We start from the raw sequence: 19,137 nt of genomic DNA, 5'->3' as shown, positions 1-19,137 counted from the left end.
GTATGCAAACTATCTAGCTGATAAATAATGAGATTGAATTGCTTAAATGACACCAACAACTATTATCTTTTTGATTGCAATCAAATTTCTAATACAATGCTCATGAAATATGGCCAAGACTTTGGCATTTACATGAATTACAAAATGACAATGCTGGTATAATGCACATTTACAGCTGAAACTTATAATACCCTAAAAAATACAATACTAACAAAGGAACCTGGTTGTAGATGGCTGTAATAATTTTTCTTCAATGCTGCCACTTCTGCTTTACTTTTTCGAACTGCTTTTTCGGCCTGCTTTTACGGTTCCGCTTTTTCCACTTGCTTTTTCGATTCTGCTTTTTTCGCTTGCTTTTTCGATTCCGCTTTTTCCGCTTGCTTTTTCGGTTCCGCTTTTTCCGCTTGCTTTTTCGATTCCGCTTTTTCCGCTTGCTTTTTCGATTCTGCTTTTTCCGCCTGCTTTTTTGGTTCCGCTTTTTCCGCTTGCTTTTTCGATTGCTACCCTGTTGAATCTCAAGACCATATCTTTCAATGGCGTCAAGATTTTCAGCTTGAAGGGATTTCGTCCTTCAAACTATTGAGACAACCTCCAGAAAATTCTCCAATTTCTTTGATATTTCCAACCATGCTTAAAAGAAGCTCTTCCATTTCTTTTATAGTGTTCTCACAAGAGCTCCATCCTTCGTTTTCTCAATGTGGGATAAAACATAACTCCCCTTATGTAACTTATGTCTCCAATGTGTTATAAAATAAAAGGGACTCTTTTAATTTTAATATTTCTCACAAACTATAGTCTATACATTAATAAAGTTAAATATTTAAATTTAACTTTATAAAATAGCTTTATCAATGCAAAACAAATCTTATCAATGATAAACAAGTCTTCTTGTCGATTTTAAACAATTACCATTGACATACCGTTGCCACTGGATGTCCACCCATGCCCAAGATGACTTACTATAAATAGTAAGTATGCCCAAAGTTGCCTCAAAACCCCTCAGAAAGACGTGCAACTGAAACTATCTTGGCCAAATGGCCTCTAAGCCCCTTTAATGTCCTGGTTAGCCTACGGGACCGTGGGGAAATAGGCTAACGACAACATCATGCTATGAATGCTAAAAATGGGACATTACAATCCGCCCTTCCCAAAATTGCTTTTCCCCAAGCAATGGCCGAACAACAACCCAATCAATCCACTTGGATCCCAAATGTAGTCATGAACTATATTGCTGTCAGTCAACATAGGCTCTTGCAACAACTTGTGAAAATTAACCAAGAGGAATCCATAAATGAATCGTGAATCACGGTGCAACTGAACTCCAAATCCACTACTGCCACAGTCAGGAACCCACGAGGCACAAACTCTCAAAATATTAGACCCCAAGTAGAGTAGATCACCCAAACTGTCAACATAATAAACACCATCCACACAACCCACCGTGTTATGTGGAATGCACACTCCAACTCTACTACAATAGTGACCACTCCCACATGAAACTGCACCAAATACAGAGAATTCACACACTGTACATCTGCTGCAGTTAACACAACTCTGCAGATTATCGACCACTGTCTCATAACCATAACACCCATGCACTCCTGATGGTGAATAGTCATTACACGGTAGATAGCAAAAATGAGAGCCCAGTCCAAACCTGTCCGCCATCAACTCCTCAACACATGGATCAAAAGCAAACTGATGAACATATCCTTTAGTATAATGCCGGTAAAAAGAACCAATCTCAGTCAAAGACTCATCCTGCAAACGTGATATGACCAACTGTGACTGATCATCAGCTAAGTCAGAGGATGATATAGCCAAGAGTGCAGAATCAACAACATCACTAGTCTTTGTGCCCTCCAAGTCAAACATATCACAATGCTTAGCTGCAGCGCCCAACTCAGTTGAACCTGCCTCTAGTGGAAATGGACCAAATATGCCAATAGTAGTGTTGTGGATAGATATATCCTCATCTCCACTACCTCTATCAACCTCAACCATGGACATCCACGGATCACCAGACACCATGGTCTGTGATTGTACAGAATCTGGTAAAGACTGAAGTCGCTCTAACTCCATGGTCACCTTAGCCAAATGAAACTGTGACTCTTCGAAAGCCAATTGTGTACTCTCAAGAATCTCAGAAGTCACCTCGAGCTGCTGAGTAAGCTCACTCACCTCATCTTCCTTGGCCAATAATGCATCGTATGCTGTACTCCCCCACTCCATAAGATAATCTCTATTGGCTACCAACTGCATATAATTTTGTCTCAGAATCCGGATAGCCTCCCATAAAGAGTGGATCTCTGTCAAGGAAAGATAATTGCCTCCCTGCTCATCACTAGTAGAAACTCATCCATAAACTGCTAACAACTGACGAGCAGCATCGAAATGCTCGTAAGCGATAGAAATGTCTCGCTTGCCAACTCTCAGCTGACTAGACACATGATTGTGCCGACTGGTCGAACTCCTATACTCTATCCCTGGTACACTGTCCAAAGGAGTAACCTCGGAATAGCTATCATCTGTAATACTCAGATCCTGGGACTCTTTTGTAAACTCTGTCATATCTGAGAGATCATCAACCCATTCCAACAAGAATGGTCGACTGGATATATGAACAATGCCCAACATAGGTGTGTAAAAACTAATTCCAGCATCAAACAAGTTGCTGGCATAGATGAGAACTACACCTTGCAAACTACTAATCAAGTCCATGATGATGCAATAGATACTACTACCAAGGAATGATAGATATCTCTGGTCAAAATGATCCCAAGTACTAAGATAAGGATCCCAACATCTAATCCATGAACGGAAACCAACTGGCAATTTAAGTAAACTTCTCACCTGAGTAATGTGAACAATACCAACTGACTTCACGAACCTGTCTACAATCTTTGAATCCGGAGTGTGAATGTGAGACATACTCATATCATCATCATGTGACACGACTATAAAAGAAAACTGAGTCCCTGCTATACGCGCTAACTTTCGAACTGAACTCACCTCAAGACAAAGCTCGTCCACGTGTCTCTCAGAATCTTGGAGAGCCAACTGAGCACACACCAAGGAATTTCGAGTATCCTCCAAGTCATGAAAAAGCCGGTCAACCTCCTTCTCCTCCTTCACTGCATCTTCCTTGATCTGTTGTAAGTCATCACAAGAAGAACCTGTTGTGACTCCTTTTTGTCTCTCTTGCAGTCGAATCATCCAAATGTGATTCTCAATCAATCCATGTATCCTGTCATGATGAGATAAAGCCGTGACAATATCCTTGTCCCTTGTCTTCAGCTGGCTTGCCAAACCAAGTGAAGAGCTACTAGCCTCTATCTCATGTGAAGAAGCATCCAACTGTGCTTGATACTCATTTTCTGCAAAGTCCTGAATGCTCACTTTCTGATCAACTGTACTATCCTCAAACATGATAGTATCCTCAACTGCTGTAACTTCATCCATCCCAACTATACTGGAATCACTATCTGTGTCAATCATGCAATCCGGTGTGCCTATGATATCACCTTTTGATGCAACTGGCTCAACCTGCACAACATCTGAAACCCCTTCTGCCTGTGAAGATGATGCAGATAAACCATTACCTGAAGATGTGCTGAAGTCTCCCTGTATTGAATTTGCATGTCTGTTAAACTCCTCATACAAGTTTCCGCCGGTCATAGGGAAAGTATGATCCTTAGGCCTATCAAAGTGTTCAATCAGTCTCTCCGTAAACTCCACATATGAGGTAATGTGTGCATGACCCATAGTGACCATAACATGATGCCACCACTTGTGTGCTAACTCATCCAGGTGAATTGTTGTATACTTAATAGCTTCTTCCTCAGGCATAAGGTTCAATTGTAAGTATGTGTCAAGCTTTTGAACCCAAGCTCTTGCTGTAGACTTCCCCGAGCCATCATAATATGTTAACTGAAGTTTCCCTACTTTCTTTCGTAGCTCATAGCTCTGGTTCCTGTCATGTCTACATGGCATATGCTTCATCCGCACATCTATATACTCCCTAAAGGTGATTGCAGCAATAAAATTTGGACCTCCGGCTTCCCAATCTCTCCTCAACTGGTCCTGTATATCAATGATCTGGGGCTCTGGTACGGGCTGCTCTGGAGCTTTAGGAGGAAATGTGGGAATAATGGGTCTCGAACTAACTGTCCTAGTTTGCTGGGGTGCACGACCGAAATTGTTCCCAACTTGTTCGCATCCATTATGTGTCCCATCTTGATTATTACCACTCTGGTTATTACCATTCTGATTATTTCCTCCACCCACATTACCATTCAACCCCATTTGACAAGCCATCATCTGCATCATAAGCTCAAATCTTTGACTCTGTTCTTGTGCTCTTTGCTCTGCTGATCGCTGTCCCTGTGCTAAGGTGTCTAATAATTGTAAGAATCTTTCCTTTCCTTGATCTGGATCGGCATTCATTTTGTCAAACATTTTTCTCTCTATCTGGCTATTCCAAATTCCCTATAAGACCTCCACAGGATGGCAGGACTTATAGCTCTGATACCACTGTAATAACCCCAACAGGTTATAACTTCTTCAAACACCAAAAATCTTTATACTTCAGTTGTTTGACATTTCGTCAAACACTTTGCAAGCAAGCTCTGATACCATTGTAATAACCCTCCTCAAATCTGCTTTCAAAGATGTTGATTGAAGGCTCAAAGAATTTTGTCAAACAATTCACATGCAAGAGACATATGACTGATATAGTATTTCAGCTCGCTTTAAATGACTTCTTTTCAATTTGCATCAATGAGAAACTTGTGCTAGAAGACTGAAAATGGACTACACAATGACCTAACATGAGTGTGCTCCTAATTTTGACAATATTCAGTGCATATATTATGATCTAAGCATGAGAAAAGAACACCTACAGCCAACTGGCATTTTTGCAAACAGTTGGTATGCAAACTATCTAGCTGATAAATAATGAGATTGAATTGCTTAAATGACACCAGCAACTATTATCTTTTTGATTGCAATCAAATTTCTAATACAATGCTCATGAAATATGGCCAAGACTTTGGCATTTACATGAATTACAAAATGACAATGCTGGTATAATGCACACTTACAGCTGAAACTTATAATACCCTAAAAAATACAATACTAACAAAGGAACCTGGTTGTAGATGGCTGTAATAATTTTCCTTCAATGCTGCCACTTCTGCTTTACTTTTTTGAACTGCTTTTACGGTTCCGCTTTTTCCGCTTGCTTTTCCGATTCTGCTTTTTTTGCTTGCTTTTTCGATTCCTCTTTTTCCGCCTGCTTTTTCGGTTCCGCTTTTTCCGCTTGCTTTTTCGATTCCACTTTTTTCGCTTGCTTTTTCGATTTCGCTTTTCCGCCTGCTTTTTTGGTTCCGCTTTTTTCGCTTGCTACCTTGTTGAATCTCAAGACCATATTTTTCAATGGCGTCAAGATTTTTAGCTTGAAGGGATTTCGTCTTTCAAACTATTGAGACATAACCTCCAGAAAATTCTCCAATTTCTTTGATATTTCCAACCATGCTTAAAAGAAGCTCTTCCATTTCTTTTATAGTGTTCTCACAAGAGCTCCATCCTTCGTTTTTTCAATGTGGGATAAAACATAACTCCCCTTATGTAACTTATGTCTCCAATGTGTTATAAAATAAAGGGGACTCTTTTAATTTTAATATTTCTCACAAACTATAGTCTATACATTAATAAAGTTAAATATTTAAATTTAACTTTATAAAATAGTTTTATCAATGCAAAACAAATCTTATCAATGATAAACAAGTCCTTTTGCCGATTTTAAACAATTACCATCGACATACCGCTGCCACTGGATGTCCACCCATGCCCAAGATGACTTACTATAAATAGTAAGTATGCCCAAAGTTGCCTCAAAACCCCTCAGAAAGACCTGCAACTGAAACTATCTAGGCCAAATGGCCTCTAAGCCCCTTTAATGTCTTGGTTAGCCTATGGGACCGTGGGGAAATAGGCTAACGACAACATCATGCTATGAATGCTAAAAAGGGGACATTACATGTGAAAAGGTGCGGGGGTGATGGTCATGTCTCCAAATGGAGACATGAACATTCATTCTCACACTTGTTTGGTTTTAACTAATCATTCCCAATTAGTTACAGATTTAACACAGATCTAACAATGTATTATCAAACATTAAGATCTGCAGCCCAATACAAAGTATAGATCAATAGTGATCTAAATATCAAAAGAATCAGAAATAAGTTTCGATCATGCCTTAAATTATCTCAGAAAATATATATATATATCATCGGTTTCAATTGTGCATATCACAGTTATTATCAGACCGAAGCTACATGCTTTAATAGATCCAGATAAAACAACACAGAAGAGGTACAACAACAAAGCCATGAAGATTATTATGGACTTTGTGAAGGATCATATTGTTCCCTCTATATCTAGTCTTAAAACTGCTTTTGAGATGTTTTCTACAATTAAGAATACTTTCGAAATTAACAACACTAGTAGATTGCTAACATTGAAGCAAGATCTTCTATAGATAAAAATGAACAATGAAGAGTTAATTACGTCTTAGTTCCTAAGAATCTCTAAGTTAAAAGATCAACTTGCGACAATTGGAAGTCAAGTAGATGACAAAGAACTTAGCATCATAGCCTTAAAAGGACTTCTACTATCTTGGGAAACTTTTATTCATGGTCTAAGCTCTCGACCTGATCTTCCTAAATTTGAACTACTCAAAAATGAATGCACTCAAAAAGAATCAAGATTGGTTCCAGAGGAATTGACATATTCAAGAGGGAGACATTCAAGCTCTTCAAGCTCATACCAACAATAAAGAAAAGAAAGGTAAATTCAAATGAAATAGGAAGGAATTCAACAAATCATACAAGAAACGAGATTGGTCACAAGTACAATGTATTAAATGTGACAAATTTGGCCACACTCAACTTTTGTCCTGAACGAAAGAAAATTCAAGAAACTCTAGCAGAAATCAAAGAAGAAAAAGATGAAAAAGAAGAAAACTTTGCATTTTATCTAGCACTCTCAAGTGAATTAAACTCCAACAAAAATACTTGGATCAATGGAGCATCACGTCATATTATAGGCTTTAGAGATGAATTTGAAAGCTTCAAAGAATACTCCTCTGAAGAAGTAATCATTGGAGACAACTCTACACACCCGGTTAAAGATATTGGATCATGTTTAATTCAACTAAATTCAGGTATTACTCTCCAACTTAAGAATGTTTTATTTGTACTTGGTATAAAAAGAAAATTTGGTCTCTATCTCCGGTCTTGCTGATCAAGGGTATAGAATCACCTTCCAAGATGACAGATTTCAATCTTGGCCAAAGAATTCAAATATCAAGAAAGCTATATCTATTGGATTTAGAGATGGAAGTTTATATAAACTTTGTAACCAACAAAATTTAGCTCTAAATCATGAAACATCAGACACAAATGAAATTTGACATAGAAGACTAAGTCACCTTCATTTTCGTGCATTATCATCGATAGGAAAAATTGTAAAAGGGTTACCTAGCCTCAAACCTAATCATTTAGGCATTTGCAAAGGATGTGCCCTAGGCAAAAACACAAAGAAATCCTTTCCTAAAAGTGTACACAAATCAAATTTTGTACTTGAACTTATTCATACTGATTTATGTGGTCCTACGTCTGTACCTTCCCTAAATGGATGCCTCTATTATGTGATTTTTATAGATGACTATTCTAGGAGAACTTGGATCTACTTTCTTTAACAAAAGGAATCAATTGAAGTATTATCTAAATTCAAAGAATTCAAAGCCTTAGTTGAAAACCAGTCTGGACAAAAAATCAAAATCGTAAGATCAAATAATGGAGGTGAATATATCTCTGAAATCTTTAAAGATTTTTGCATTATTGTTGGGATTAGGAGGGAGTTTTTTGTACCATATAATCCTGAACGGAATGGAGTTGCAGAACAGAAAAATAGATCAATCATTGAATCAGCCAGAGCTATGATGCATAACCAAAATCTTCATACCTCCTTTTGGGCTGAAGCTTCTAAGGCTACAGTTTATATTCAAAATAGATGTCCTCACTCAATATTGGAAAACATAACTCCTAAAGAAGTATTTACGGGTATCAAACCAGACTTAAGCCACCTAAGAATATTTGGGTATCCTGTTTATATTCATATTCCTAAAGAAAAGAGAACAAAATTAGAACTATCTGGAAAAAAGGGTATACTCATCGGATACAGTGAATCAACCAAAGGTTACATGATCTATGTCCCGGGTCAAAGAACCACCAAAGTTTGTAGAGATGTAAAATTTGAAGAAGACATTGCCTTCAATCTTTCAAAGAACATTGATGAATCATATACAGAACCTACTACTAAACTAGATGAAGATCATTCAGTACAGAATGAGAGGGAGAATGATATTGAACATATTACACCTATTCCAAATTCAGAATATACTGAAAATCCAACAAAAAGAGACCACTTTGGGCTAGGAAAATGATAGAAGAGAATCATATACAACTTGATGAAGTAGTCAAAGAAAGCAAGAAATCAAGAAATCAATCATGCTATGTAGCACTACTTTCTGAACTTATCAAAACAAAGCCTTCAAATGTCGAAGAAGCCTTATCAACCAAATCTTGGAAAGATGCAATGATTGAAGAATATCAATCAATACTAAAAAATGATGTGTGGGATGTTGTACGCAGACCAAAGCATAAATCAATTGTCTCCTCTAAATGGCTATACAAAATCAAGCATGTACCTAACGGTAACATTGAAAAATATAAAGCCAGATCTGTAGAAGGAAGGAATTGATTATGAAAAAAATTTTGCTCCAGTTGCTCGGTACACATCTGTTAGGGCTATCATAGCAATTGCAACATCCAAAGGGTGGAAGATATATCAAATGGATGTCAAAACAACATTCTTAAATGGTGAAATCGAAGAAGTATATATTGAGCAACTGGAAGGATTCATCGCTCATGACAAAAATTCTCATGTGTGTAAATTAAACAAAGCAATGTATGGCCTTAAACAGGCACCCAAGGCATGGTATGAAAGAATAGACAACTATCTCACAAAATTAGGGTATTCTAAGAATGGAGTTGATCCTAAAATATACTTCAAAATAAATGGAGATGATATGATTATTCTTGTATTATATGTTGATAATAGGTGAAGAACATCTTATAGCAAAATGCAAACAGGAAGTAACAACAGAATTTGATATGAAAGACTTAGGCCTTATTCATTACTTCCTAGGTCTATAAGTCTGGCAAAAGGAGAACTACATATTCTTAAATCAAGGAAAATACACTGTTGATATTTTGACTAATTTTGGGATGATGGATTGTAAACCAGTTACTACTCCTATGGAAGCCAACTTACATAAATTGAAGAATGACAGGGTCAAATCCGAATCTACTGATCCTACTTGCTATAGACAAATCATCGGGTCACTAATGTACTTGGTGAACACTCGTCCTGATATATGTTATGTAACTAATACCTTAAGTCAATTCATGTGTGAACCTTAGAAGATACATCTGATGGCAGCTAAGCATATCTTACGATATCTAAGAGGTACAGTTGGTATGGGACTCAAATATAATCAAGTTGAAATCAATCTTCATGGATATTCAGATTTTGATTGGGCAGGTAGCTCTACTGAACGTAAGAGCACTATAGAATGTTATTTCAGTCTTGGATCTGCTATAATTTCTAGGTTTAGCAGAAAACAATCTTTAGTGGCATTGAGCTCCATTGAAGCAGAATACATAGCCTCCCCCATGGGAGCCAGAGAAGCAGTATGGCTGTGAAAGTTGCTAGTTGGACTATTTAAGAAACCTTTGAAGCCAATTATCATCCACTGCGATAATCAAAGTTGTATTAAGCTTTTAGAAAATCCAATCTTCCACAATTGATAAGCATATCGAGATACCTTATCATTACATCAGAGATATGGTAGATCGAGATGGTATCAAACTAGATTACATAAGTACAAATGAGCAGACAACGGATGTTCTTACCAAACCTCTTGCCAAGGTTAAATTGGAATACTTCAGAGGAAAACTTGGTATGGTCAAAATGTAATTTTGAATATTGAACTTGAGTTTCAATTTTTATGTGTGTTTATGCTTCTAATTGAATAGTTGCATCAGATATGTTATGAAAGGTGACGATTTTTCATAGACATATATATTCAGAAGGTAATCATTGTGAGGTGATGATCTTACAAATGATAGGCTTGTTATCATGACATTTTATGTTTCTTTTGTTCCGGATATGGCATAAGTCATTGATAACAAACACATTATAATCACTTTAGTTGTTGGTCTGGAATGTCGGAGATCATAATACATGTGATAGTGTTCATAACTTTAGTTATTTCAGAGTGTTAAAGTTAGATAATTTGTTGTTTTATGAATATCATTATCTTTGATATCTTGCTTAAGAGTTTATGAGATCTGTTTGATATTTTCACTTTTCCTTTGCTAAGAGGGAGTGTTAAATATATAGCTTCAGGAGAAGTATTTATATATATGACTGTCTCTATTCTTATACACACACACACACATATATTCATGGTCGTTTATATATTAGAGAAGACACTAATGTTTGTTATATCAAGTTCAGATATATATACATATATATATATATAAGTGCAATATTATAATCAAATTATAGATCAATTCTAAATGATCAATTAAACTGATTCAGTTGTCTTATCTACATACCCATGTAGGGACATAACCCTATGTGGCCATGGTCACATAGTCATGGCCCTACAGGTGCACGTACTCACTCATTATAATACTTATACCAAATCTGCCGATGGAACTGAGCATCAATCACAGTTGGCAATACTCAGCCTACATCGGGAGATCATACACTCTCAAGTCAATATAATCTGATCAATACACTTCGTCTGATTATTATATAGAGCAGTACTAAATGAAATACAATCTGATTTCATACGTTGAATCAGACATCAGACATTAAGTCTGAAATTCATATATCAGACATTTCTGATATTATCTATTAAGCAACAATAACTAGAGAAATTAGAATCTCTATCAGAGATCCTGAAAACATTTACAATCCTCACCCTTATTGCCGATATCATATTACCATCATTGATTCGTTGTTTCATTTTATCAATTCAATATCCTTTATTGATGGGTGTATTCCCATTGATAGCCTATGTGCTTATGTCCACTATTCTAGTTGTTTCTTTATTTTCTTGTTTCCTTAATTCAATGTATATTCCATTCCATTGGAAGGGCATTCTTGATCTGTACTTAGTTTAATGTTCTTAGCCGATGCCATATTTTATCGCCTTATCCCCAATGTCTTATTGAGGCCTTTATCTGCTATGTTATTGCTTAATTCAATGTCATCTCCCATATCTTTATGATTCATTCTCCTCATTATCATGATCACTGCTTATTTTATCCTGTCTATCTTTCCATTCGACATTCTTTTTCCCACCCATATGATGCCCTGATTTGTGGCTTATTTCACCATAGCTAATGTGCTTATTTTCTTCCATGGACTTGTGCTGCCCTAAATTGCATGCCCTGGTGCATCTTATTAATGTTCCTGATTACTATTGATATGAATCAAGTTGCTGGCTGATAATCCTATAATGAAAATAGTTTTCTGGGACACGTGCAAGAGTGCATTCAACATTATCTGTTCAAATATGTAAAGGCGGCTAAATTATTCTCCAATTGAGCAGGTGCACCATGAACTGCTATGTTACTGGATTCACCTATCTAGGCCACGAATGGGATTTGGGTTTGAATCGGATATGGGTTTGCGAATCGATTCGTGCTGGATTCTTTAGAATTGTGAATATAGATCAATGATCAAGTATTTGAAATTATAATGTTTATCTTTGACATTTGGCATTGATCAATGATCAAGCATCATAGACTAATACTATGAAATGAATTAGTTTTACAATTATGTATATTTCTCTTATGTTTTTGTATATATAATGCACGCACGCACGCACGCACACACACACACACACACACCCCCTTACGAATCACAATGGAAAAAAATTCACGAATCCACGAATCAGATTTGTACCCAAACCCATCCCCAAACCCGAATTGGCAACATAGCCATGAAGTTGAAGTAGCATATGAGGATGGAAGACCAAGTGAACTTCATGCAGCAACTCTACTCGAGTTTGGGAAAACAGAAAATGAAGGACAACAAACTGCTATGGCTCAGACAGTAGGCATTACAGCAGCAATTGGAGCAATGGTATTACTTGTAAATATAAAGTTGGAGTAGTGATGAAATGAACAAATAATGCTTTCTGTTATGCATTCATGAATTTGAGTATTTTTTACATGGTTGCATGTTTAAGATATCTTGATATCTCGTTGTGAAGTAACATCTCCTTTGATGCTCCTACATTTGATTGGAATTTTCTGTCCTTCCCCATGTCTCAGATGCTGAAGCGGAATGCTTTTTTGGTTTCTGTATTCTCTACTCTGTAAACTAAGCTTCTTGCTGATGGTATATGTTTGTCTGCTTACTGTGTTAGGTTGGTGTTGATTGAATTAGCACATTTTTAACTGCTTGGTTGGAGGGGGTCTTCAACTGATAACCCCATTAGAAAAATCTCCAAATTATGATTCCTTTCATGATGTATTGGCAGCTAAGGGTTATTTTAGTGCTGAAGGTATGTGGAAGAATATTGCTGAGTTAGTTATGAGAATATGAGTATGTACAGCATGCATTTTTTTCCCCCTTCCCACCATTTTACATTGCTCAGTTGTTGATTGGGTTTATATGGGTTGATGATTTTCAAAATGAGATGCCTTAGTATTGTAGCTTTAATTTATAAAGCTGAGCACAATAGATATTTGTTGTCTTTGTTATGCTTAATTGATACCAACCTCTGTTGCTGAGTCACTGCTTACATGTATCATTGGCTATCAGTCTCAATCTTAGTGTTATCTCCCATAAATTCCTACCCACTAAACCGACATTTTTTTGATTCTATATTGTCGCCGATGGTACATAAGAAATGATGAGACTCATTTAGTCTTGGTATCCATTCTCTATTGTTTGTTCCTCCAGTTTTGCTTTCTGTCCGTATTCTCCCTTTTTACGCGGTTGCTGATTTAATCACTTATTTCTTTTTCCTCAGGCTGGCAGGAACATACTCTGATACCACTTTTAATGTCCCCTTTCTATGCCTGTAAAATGGCCCCTTTTTGTGCCTGTAGATTTTTGGACAGATTTCTCTCACTTGTGATGAATGTATCCTATATTTTCTTCCCTTCGTTCCATTTACTTCCTCTTATACATGTTGCAATTTATGGAGTGATGCTTCTATAGATGTGTCTCCTTAACATTTATCAAATGGGCTTGTTTAATGAGTTCCTCGTTTCCTTTAATTAATTGCCTGTTAGGATGAGCATTGACTTATATATTATTATTCCATTTATATTGATTAATTATTAAGACAATACAAATAATGTACTACTTTATATTTATAATTAATTTTATCATATTTATTATACTATAATGTCTTTTATTATAATAATTATCATTAATATATTTTTTATTTATATTTGAATTATTATTTATTTATTCTAACATTATTCTATATTGTTAATAATAATTTATTATTATCTTTAATATATTGCTAATTATTAGGCAAGAGCCTACAACACGACAGTAAATTGTGAGCCTCTCATCTGGGAGGTCCTAGGTTCGAATCTGCTCAAACTTAACACATAATAATAATTAATCTCAATAAATAATAATGAAATAAAATTATTCTAGGCTTTGCCCTATTACCTATCAAAATAAAAATATTGTAAATTATTATACAATCTTGATCATGGATTATATTATAATTATTTTATTTATTTATCTATTTAGATAATGACATTGTTTATTTTATCAATGTTATAGGACTCGACAAGTCCTGAGGTGAGCCAAGCAAAACGAGGCAAACTACCTCTGGACTCGGACTCGGCTGACTCGTCAAGTCTTGTCAATTTGACTCGACCGACAAACACTATCTAAAAAAGACAAAACATAATACACACACACACACACACATATTGGGTATGTTAAGCATGAGTAAGACCTAAAAAGGTCATTCTATCACTTGCAAACACAAAGAATAGAGAAAGAAGAGTTGAGGGAAGAGTATTGGGGTTTTGGGATCTAACAGTGGCAATGGCAGTGGAGGATGCTAGAGCATGAGGAGACCCAGTGAGGTTGCTTGAGGCCGAGAGTGATGGATTCAACTCTGATAATCATGATTATTGTGTATTTGATGTTAATTGGCTAAATAATGCATTAAAAAAACTTAAAATCCTTAATTTTTGAATTTCATGGGTTATTTAATTTGCCAAGTCTGGCTACCGAGACCAAGTCCGAGGCTGGTAACACTCATTTATATTATTATAGTCATTCATTTATTTATTATTATTAAGTCTTTATTTTAGAAGAGGGCATCATAATTAGGGTGCCTAACAAGGGGGGACATGACACACATTGTTTGGACCAAGATATGATCCTTTGTCAACTTGACTCTTTGTACTTGATAATGTTATCAATTTTTCTTTTGATGATGATGCCTTAGAGGACTTTGAATATGAAGCAAAACTTGATGATCTAGAGACTTCTCCTGCAGCTCCTACTTCTACTAAGATCACTCATTTATCTTTTGTGATTCATTGAGTACTTCCGATGATTTGTTGCAGTAGGCATGGCGTTGCCTTTTTTTATTTGGGGTCTCACATTTCAGATCTGGAATTGATGGGTTATTTCTCTAATTTGATAATAGCTATGGTACAACTATTGTCACTTCATATTTGAATTTTGGAGCTTCTTCAAAATAAGTGTCCATTTGTTCCCTTTTTGTCAACTTCAATTATGATTGGGCATGTACTTGATTGGATTGTGGCATCATCATTATGTTTATCATTCAAGGACTTGGCAACACATGAGTATATTTTAAAGATACCATCGTGCATTTATATTTTTCTTCCTACCAATTCCCATCTAGAATGTAAAACATTCCTACATTTGTACTTGCTCTATCTTCTCCCCAAGGAGTGAAATGTTATCTTTGAGCATTGGAATATGTTTTGTTTTCAAGTACTTACCATTTTTGTAGGATATCATACATTGTGAGGGGGTATGTAGTCTCTCTATTTTCTTCCTATTGAAGGATCATTGATTGTAAGTTCATGATGGATGTAGCCTTTGGGGGATATTATTGAGTCCTCCATGCATCGTCCTTTCATTCTATCTTCTCTCTTTTTTGGAGAGGAGTTTTGTCCCAATGGGTTTTCTCCTTTTCTTTTTCTTTGATAGGTTTTCTTTGTAATTGGGTACTTAACATTGCTTTGTAGCTAGGACCCATTATAATAATATTTTGCTGTTAAGGTGGGAGTTTGTGTGAATAAAGTCTTGTACCTAATTTTTTCACTAGTTTCTAGTAGGGCACTTATTCACATAAGCTTACTTCGGCCCTAGGTTTTGTTTCCAGAAGTGCTAGTTGTTAAGATAAGATGCATTGTATCTTATTTATATGACTTTTATTTAATTCTAGTTACCTAGTTCATTTAATAATTTGTTGAGGCAGTTGTCTAATTGCACAGTATTAAGACATTTCAACATCTTGTCTAATCCTACCTCTCACATTATTTTTATAAGAAAGACATCTCGTTATATTTCATTTTTAATCGATCATTTCATGCATCCTTGTTATGCAAGCTATTCTTGTCATTCTCTCTTGTGGAAGCTGTTATGGTCATGTAGGGGTTTTGGGGGTGTTTAGGAGTCACCAATCAACTCCAACACTTTTGTTGGTTTCTCAAGATTCATGCCCAAGTACAACAAAAATAATTTTCAATTTGATTCAGATTGGATTGTTGGACCTGACAAGTATCAATTATTGACAAATTACCTAGTTTTATGCAGAGTTTTACTAATTATATCAATAACTAGATCTACCAACTAATTTGAATCTCCATCAACAAGAAGTAGAAATTGTCAAATTTTTATTGCTCTAATCATAATGGAATATAATGCCTGCTTCAGTAAAATTCTTACTTTGGCATAAAACTGGATAAAATATTTGAAGTGGTTTTCATAACCAAACTTTCTTGGATTCTTTATTGAAGTATATTTATCATATAGTTATATTTACAAATGCATCTTTCATTAGTGTTTTTGTTGGATGGGTAAATGACCTCTTAAATAATTGCAGAGTGGTCCTTTCTTCATACAATACAATAATGTTTATAAGAATATTTTGTCTTTACTTATAGCTGATAGAGAAATAAATGAACAACATAGCAGAAAGTCTTGAATGCAAGGATAACAATCCGACTGTAACAACCAACAGCAGACAGGTTTTGACAGATGCTGACCAAGTTAGAGACACGAATCCTCAAATGAACTTTTCTATTGTAGTTTTTTTTATGTCATCTCTATGGTGGTGCTTCAAAACTAAATGCAGCAGAAGATATTCAGATTTGTATGGTCATTCCTTTATTTTGTTTGAATGTTCTCTATGTGCTTAATTGTACTTGAATATCAAAGATAATATATTTTTGTGCTTTTAATGTTTCAAGTCTTGTTTTTTGTCTTCCAAGTCGACTTTTAGTTTAGAAGATGCTTGAAAATGGGATAAAAGAAACAAAATTATTTGTTAATACTCTACTCATCTTGGGTACAGATGATGCAGAGACCGTACTCTCCCTGGCAAGAGTGATTGATACCCTTGTGAACTGAGAGGTATGGTTTACTTAATAGTCTTGGAACTAGTTATTGTCAACTAATTAGCGATACACATCAATTTTTCTGAATAACATCTACAATAAAATAGTAGATTGTGTTAACTTCTGACTGGTTTGGTTAAATGGTGTGAAAATGCCAAATGTCATTTTTTATCTGACGGTGTTGGTTGCTATGGTTCCAAGGATTAATATTGTAGTTCCCTCAAAGGAAGATGTTTCTCAATTGTATTGGGAAGTTTGTTGACTAGATATGTTGATCTCCAAAAGTATTGGATCAAACATTTTAAACTGAATATATTTGTTGTCTAGCAAGGTTGTAAAGGTGGATGGAATCAACAAATATCAATTTCAGGTGTAATTTGCACAATGTTTGGTTGGTTCTTGTACAGAAGCAAAGTAATTCTATAGGAACATTGTGTGGGCAAAATAAATATTCCTTATTTCCTAAAATACTGCAATTATAGGAATTTTGAATCACTGCTATATCTCTGTAGAAGCATGGTCAATTTGTCTCCATCTTAATATCAATTTATTTACAGTTTTGTAGGTGTAACTATACAATCTATGATTTTATTATATAATGGCAATTTTTAAGTGGTTGAATACGTAATGTTCTGCAGAATTTACCTTTAGAGACACCGTTTTGCTGAAATAGGCAATAAAGTAACATTCAAAAAGTATTTTAAGCTTAAGAATAGGTGTAGCGCACAACATGCCTTGAAAATTCCAAAAAAAGCACCATGACTCTGCTACATTATTGCAACCTATCCATACAATAATTAACAATCTCTATTTTTTTATAAAGAAATTTATTAATTGATCACCCTGCCATTATCATTATCATTCATACAATATTATTGAAGATGATTTGTTTCAATTTACATCAGAAAACAAAATCAACATATATAGAAGAAATTTGATCATATAATTTATAGGTAGAGTAATTTCAAAATCAATAAGAAAATTAGAAGAGAATGGACAAATTTAAAAGGCCTTTATTTAATTAATAATTCAAAATTTAGAATGGATATATTAAAAGATACCAATAAAATGAGATTTCTAAAGTAACCGTTCAAATGGTCTCAAACAAGATAAAACTACTTCTTTTTTCAAACAAAATAAAACTAAAAGAAATACATAGATTAATTTAATTTAATTTAAACAAACCCATTGGGATGCTTTCCATCTCATTATGGTCATTACTTGCTATTGATTTTATGCAGCAATTTTGATAATGTATTCTATTAAACACATGTATAATCACAAAGTGTTTATAATTGAGAAAATGTACACTCTCTTTGAGTTGCAAATGAGTAAATATTCATAAAAGCACATACTTACAGTTGTAAATGAATAGATATTTGTTTATCACCATCACAAGATAGTAAGAAAGAAATCTCATATTTGACCTTGTGTGAGATACACACCTACCTACAATTTAGGACCTATAGTATGTGTGAATGTCTTACACATAAGTACACATCATCCTTAAAAACTTTGAAGTTAAATATATGTAATATATCTGACTATGTATTTTAATTTCTAAACATCGGTTCATATCTATTAAAAATCTATTTGACATAAATAAGGAACAATGATACCTTCAAAACGAATATAATATGTTAGATCATCCATTCATCAACATCATTCAGAAAAAGTGTTATTGTTGTCCACTAATTTATGAATGTCTTACACATAAGTACACATCATCCTTAAAAACTTTGAAGTTAAATATATGTAATATATCTGACTATGTATTTTAATTTCTAAACATCGGTTCATATCTATTAAAAATCTATTTGACATAAATAAGGAACAATGATACCTTCAAAACAAATATAATATGTTAGATCATCCATTCATCAACATCATTCAGAAAAAGTGTTATTGTTGTCCACTAATTTATGTTCAATCTTTTGGCATAGTAGAATTCATTTCATGTTTGTAGCTTTTTGAGGTGGATATTCTAATTCTGGTTTTGACATTTTCCCCTTAGGATGTTTCATCTAATACTCATTATCCTTGGATTCTTAATTTTATATTTTCTTTTGTGTTAAGGGATTGTAATAGTCTAGTGGTGTGCATGTATTGTTTTATGGTGATCATGGTTGTGTTATGCATTGAGATGTGTACATACTTCCTTGTGCCTAGTTGTGAGAACCATTGTGCTAGTGATGATGGGTATGATTTTATTCATGATATGGGTATTAGACATGTTTAGGTGGTTGTTATGGTTTACCATGGATTAATTGTGTTCAATATCAAATGATGGTTAAGATAGAGTGATGTCATGATTTAGAATTATATTCTTGGTGTTGATATGAAGGTTAATATG

General features: G+C 34.9%; 1 protein-coding gene across 2 annotated transcripts in view; it reads left to right on the top strand.

The window, feature by feature from the left end:
* The window catches only part of LOC149557586 (pseudouridine kinase-like), a 155,335-nt gene extending 137,980 nt beyond the window's left edge, over positions 1-17,355 (top strand). The window contains exons 9-10 of one of the 2 annotated variants that reach the window (XM_089832224.1): positions 16,742-16,800; positions 16,986-17,169. In XM_089832224.1, coding sequence (XP_089688350.1) covers positions 16,742-16,797 — 56 coding nt within the window. In that variant the 3' untranslated portion in view covers positions 16,798-16,800; positions 16,986-17,169. Of the gene's footprint in view, positions 1-16,741 lie in introns of both variants that reach the window. The other variant, XM_089832225.1, reaches the window with a different exon arrangement.
* Positions 17,356-19,137: the final 1,782 nt, after the last annotated feature.

The sequence above is a fragment of the Cupressus sempervirens genome, chromosome 5 (genome assembly GCF_028749045.1).
Source record: "Cupressus sempervirens isolate cs-2001-9-10 chromosome 5, ASM2874904v1, whole genome shotgun sequence".
Lineage (NCBI taxonomy): Eukaryota > Viridiplantae > Streptophyta > Pinopsida > Cupressales > Cupressaceae > Cupressus > Cupressus sempervirens.
This window is presented reverse-complemented; position numbering and strand designations above follow the sequence as displayed.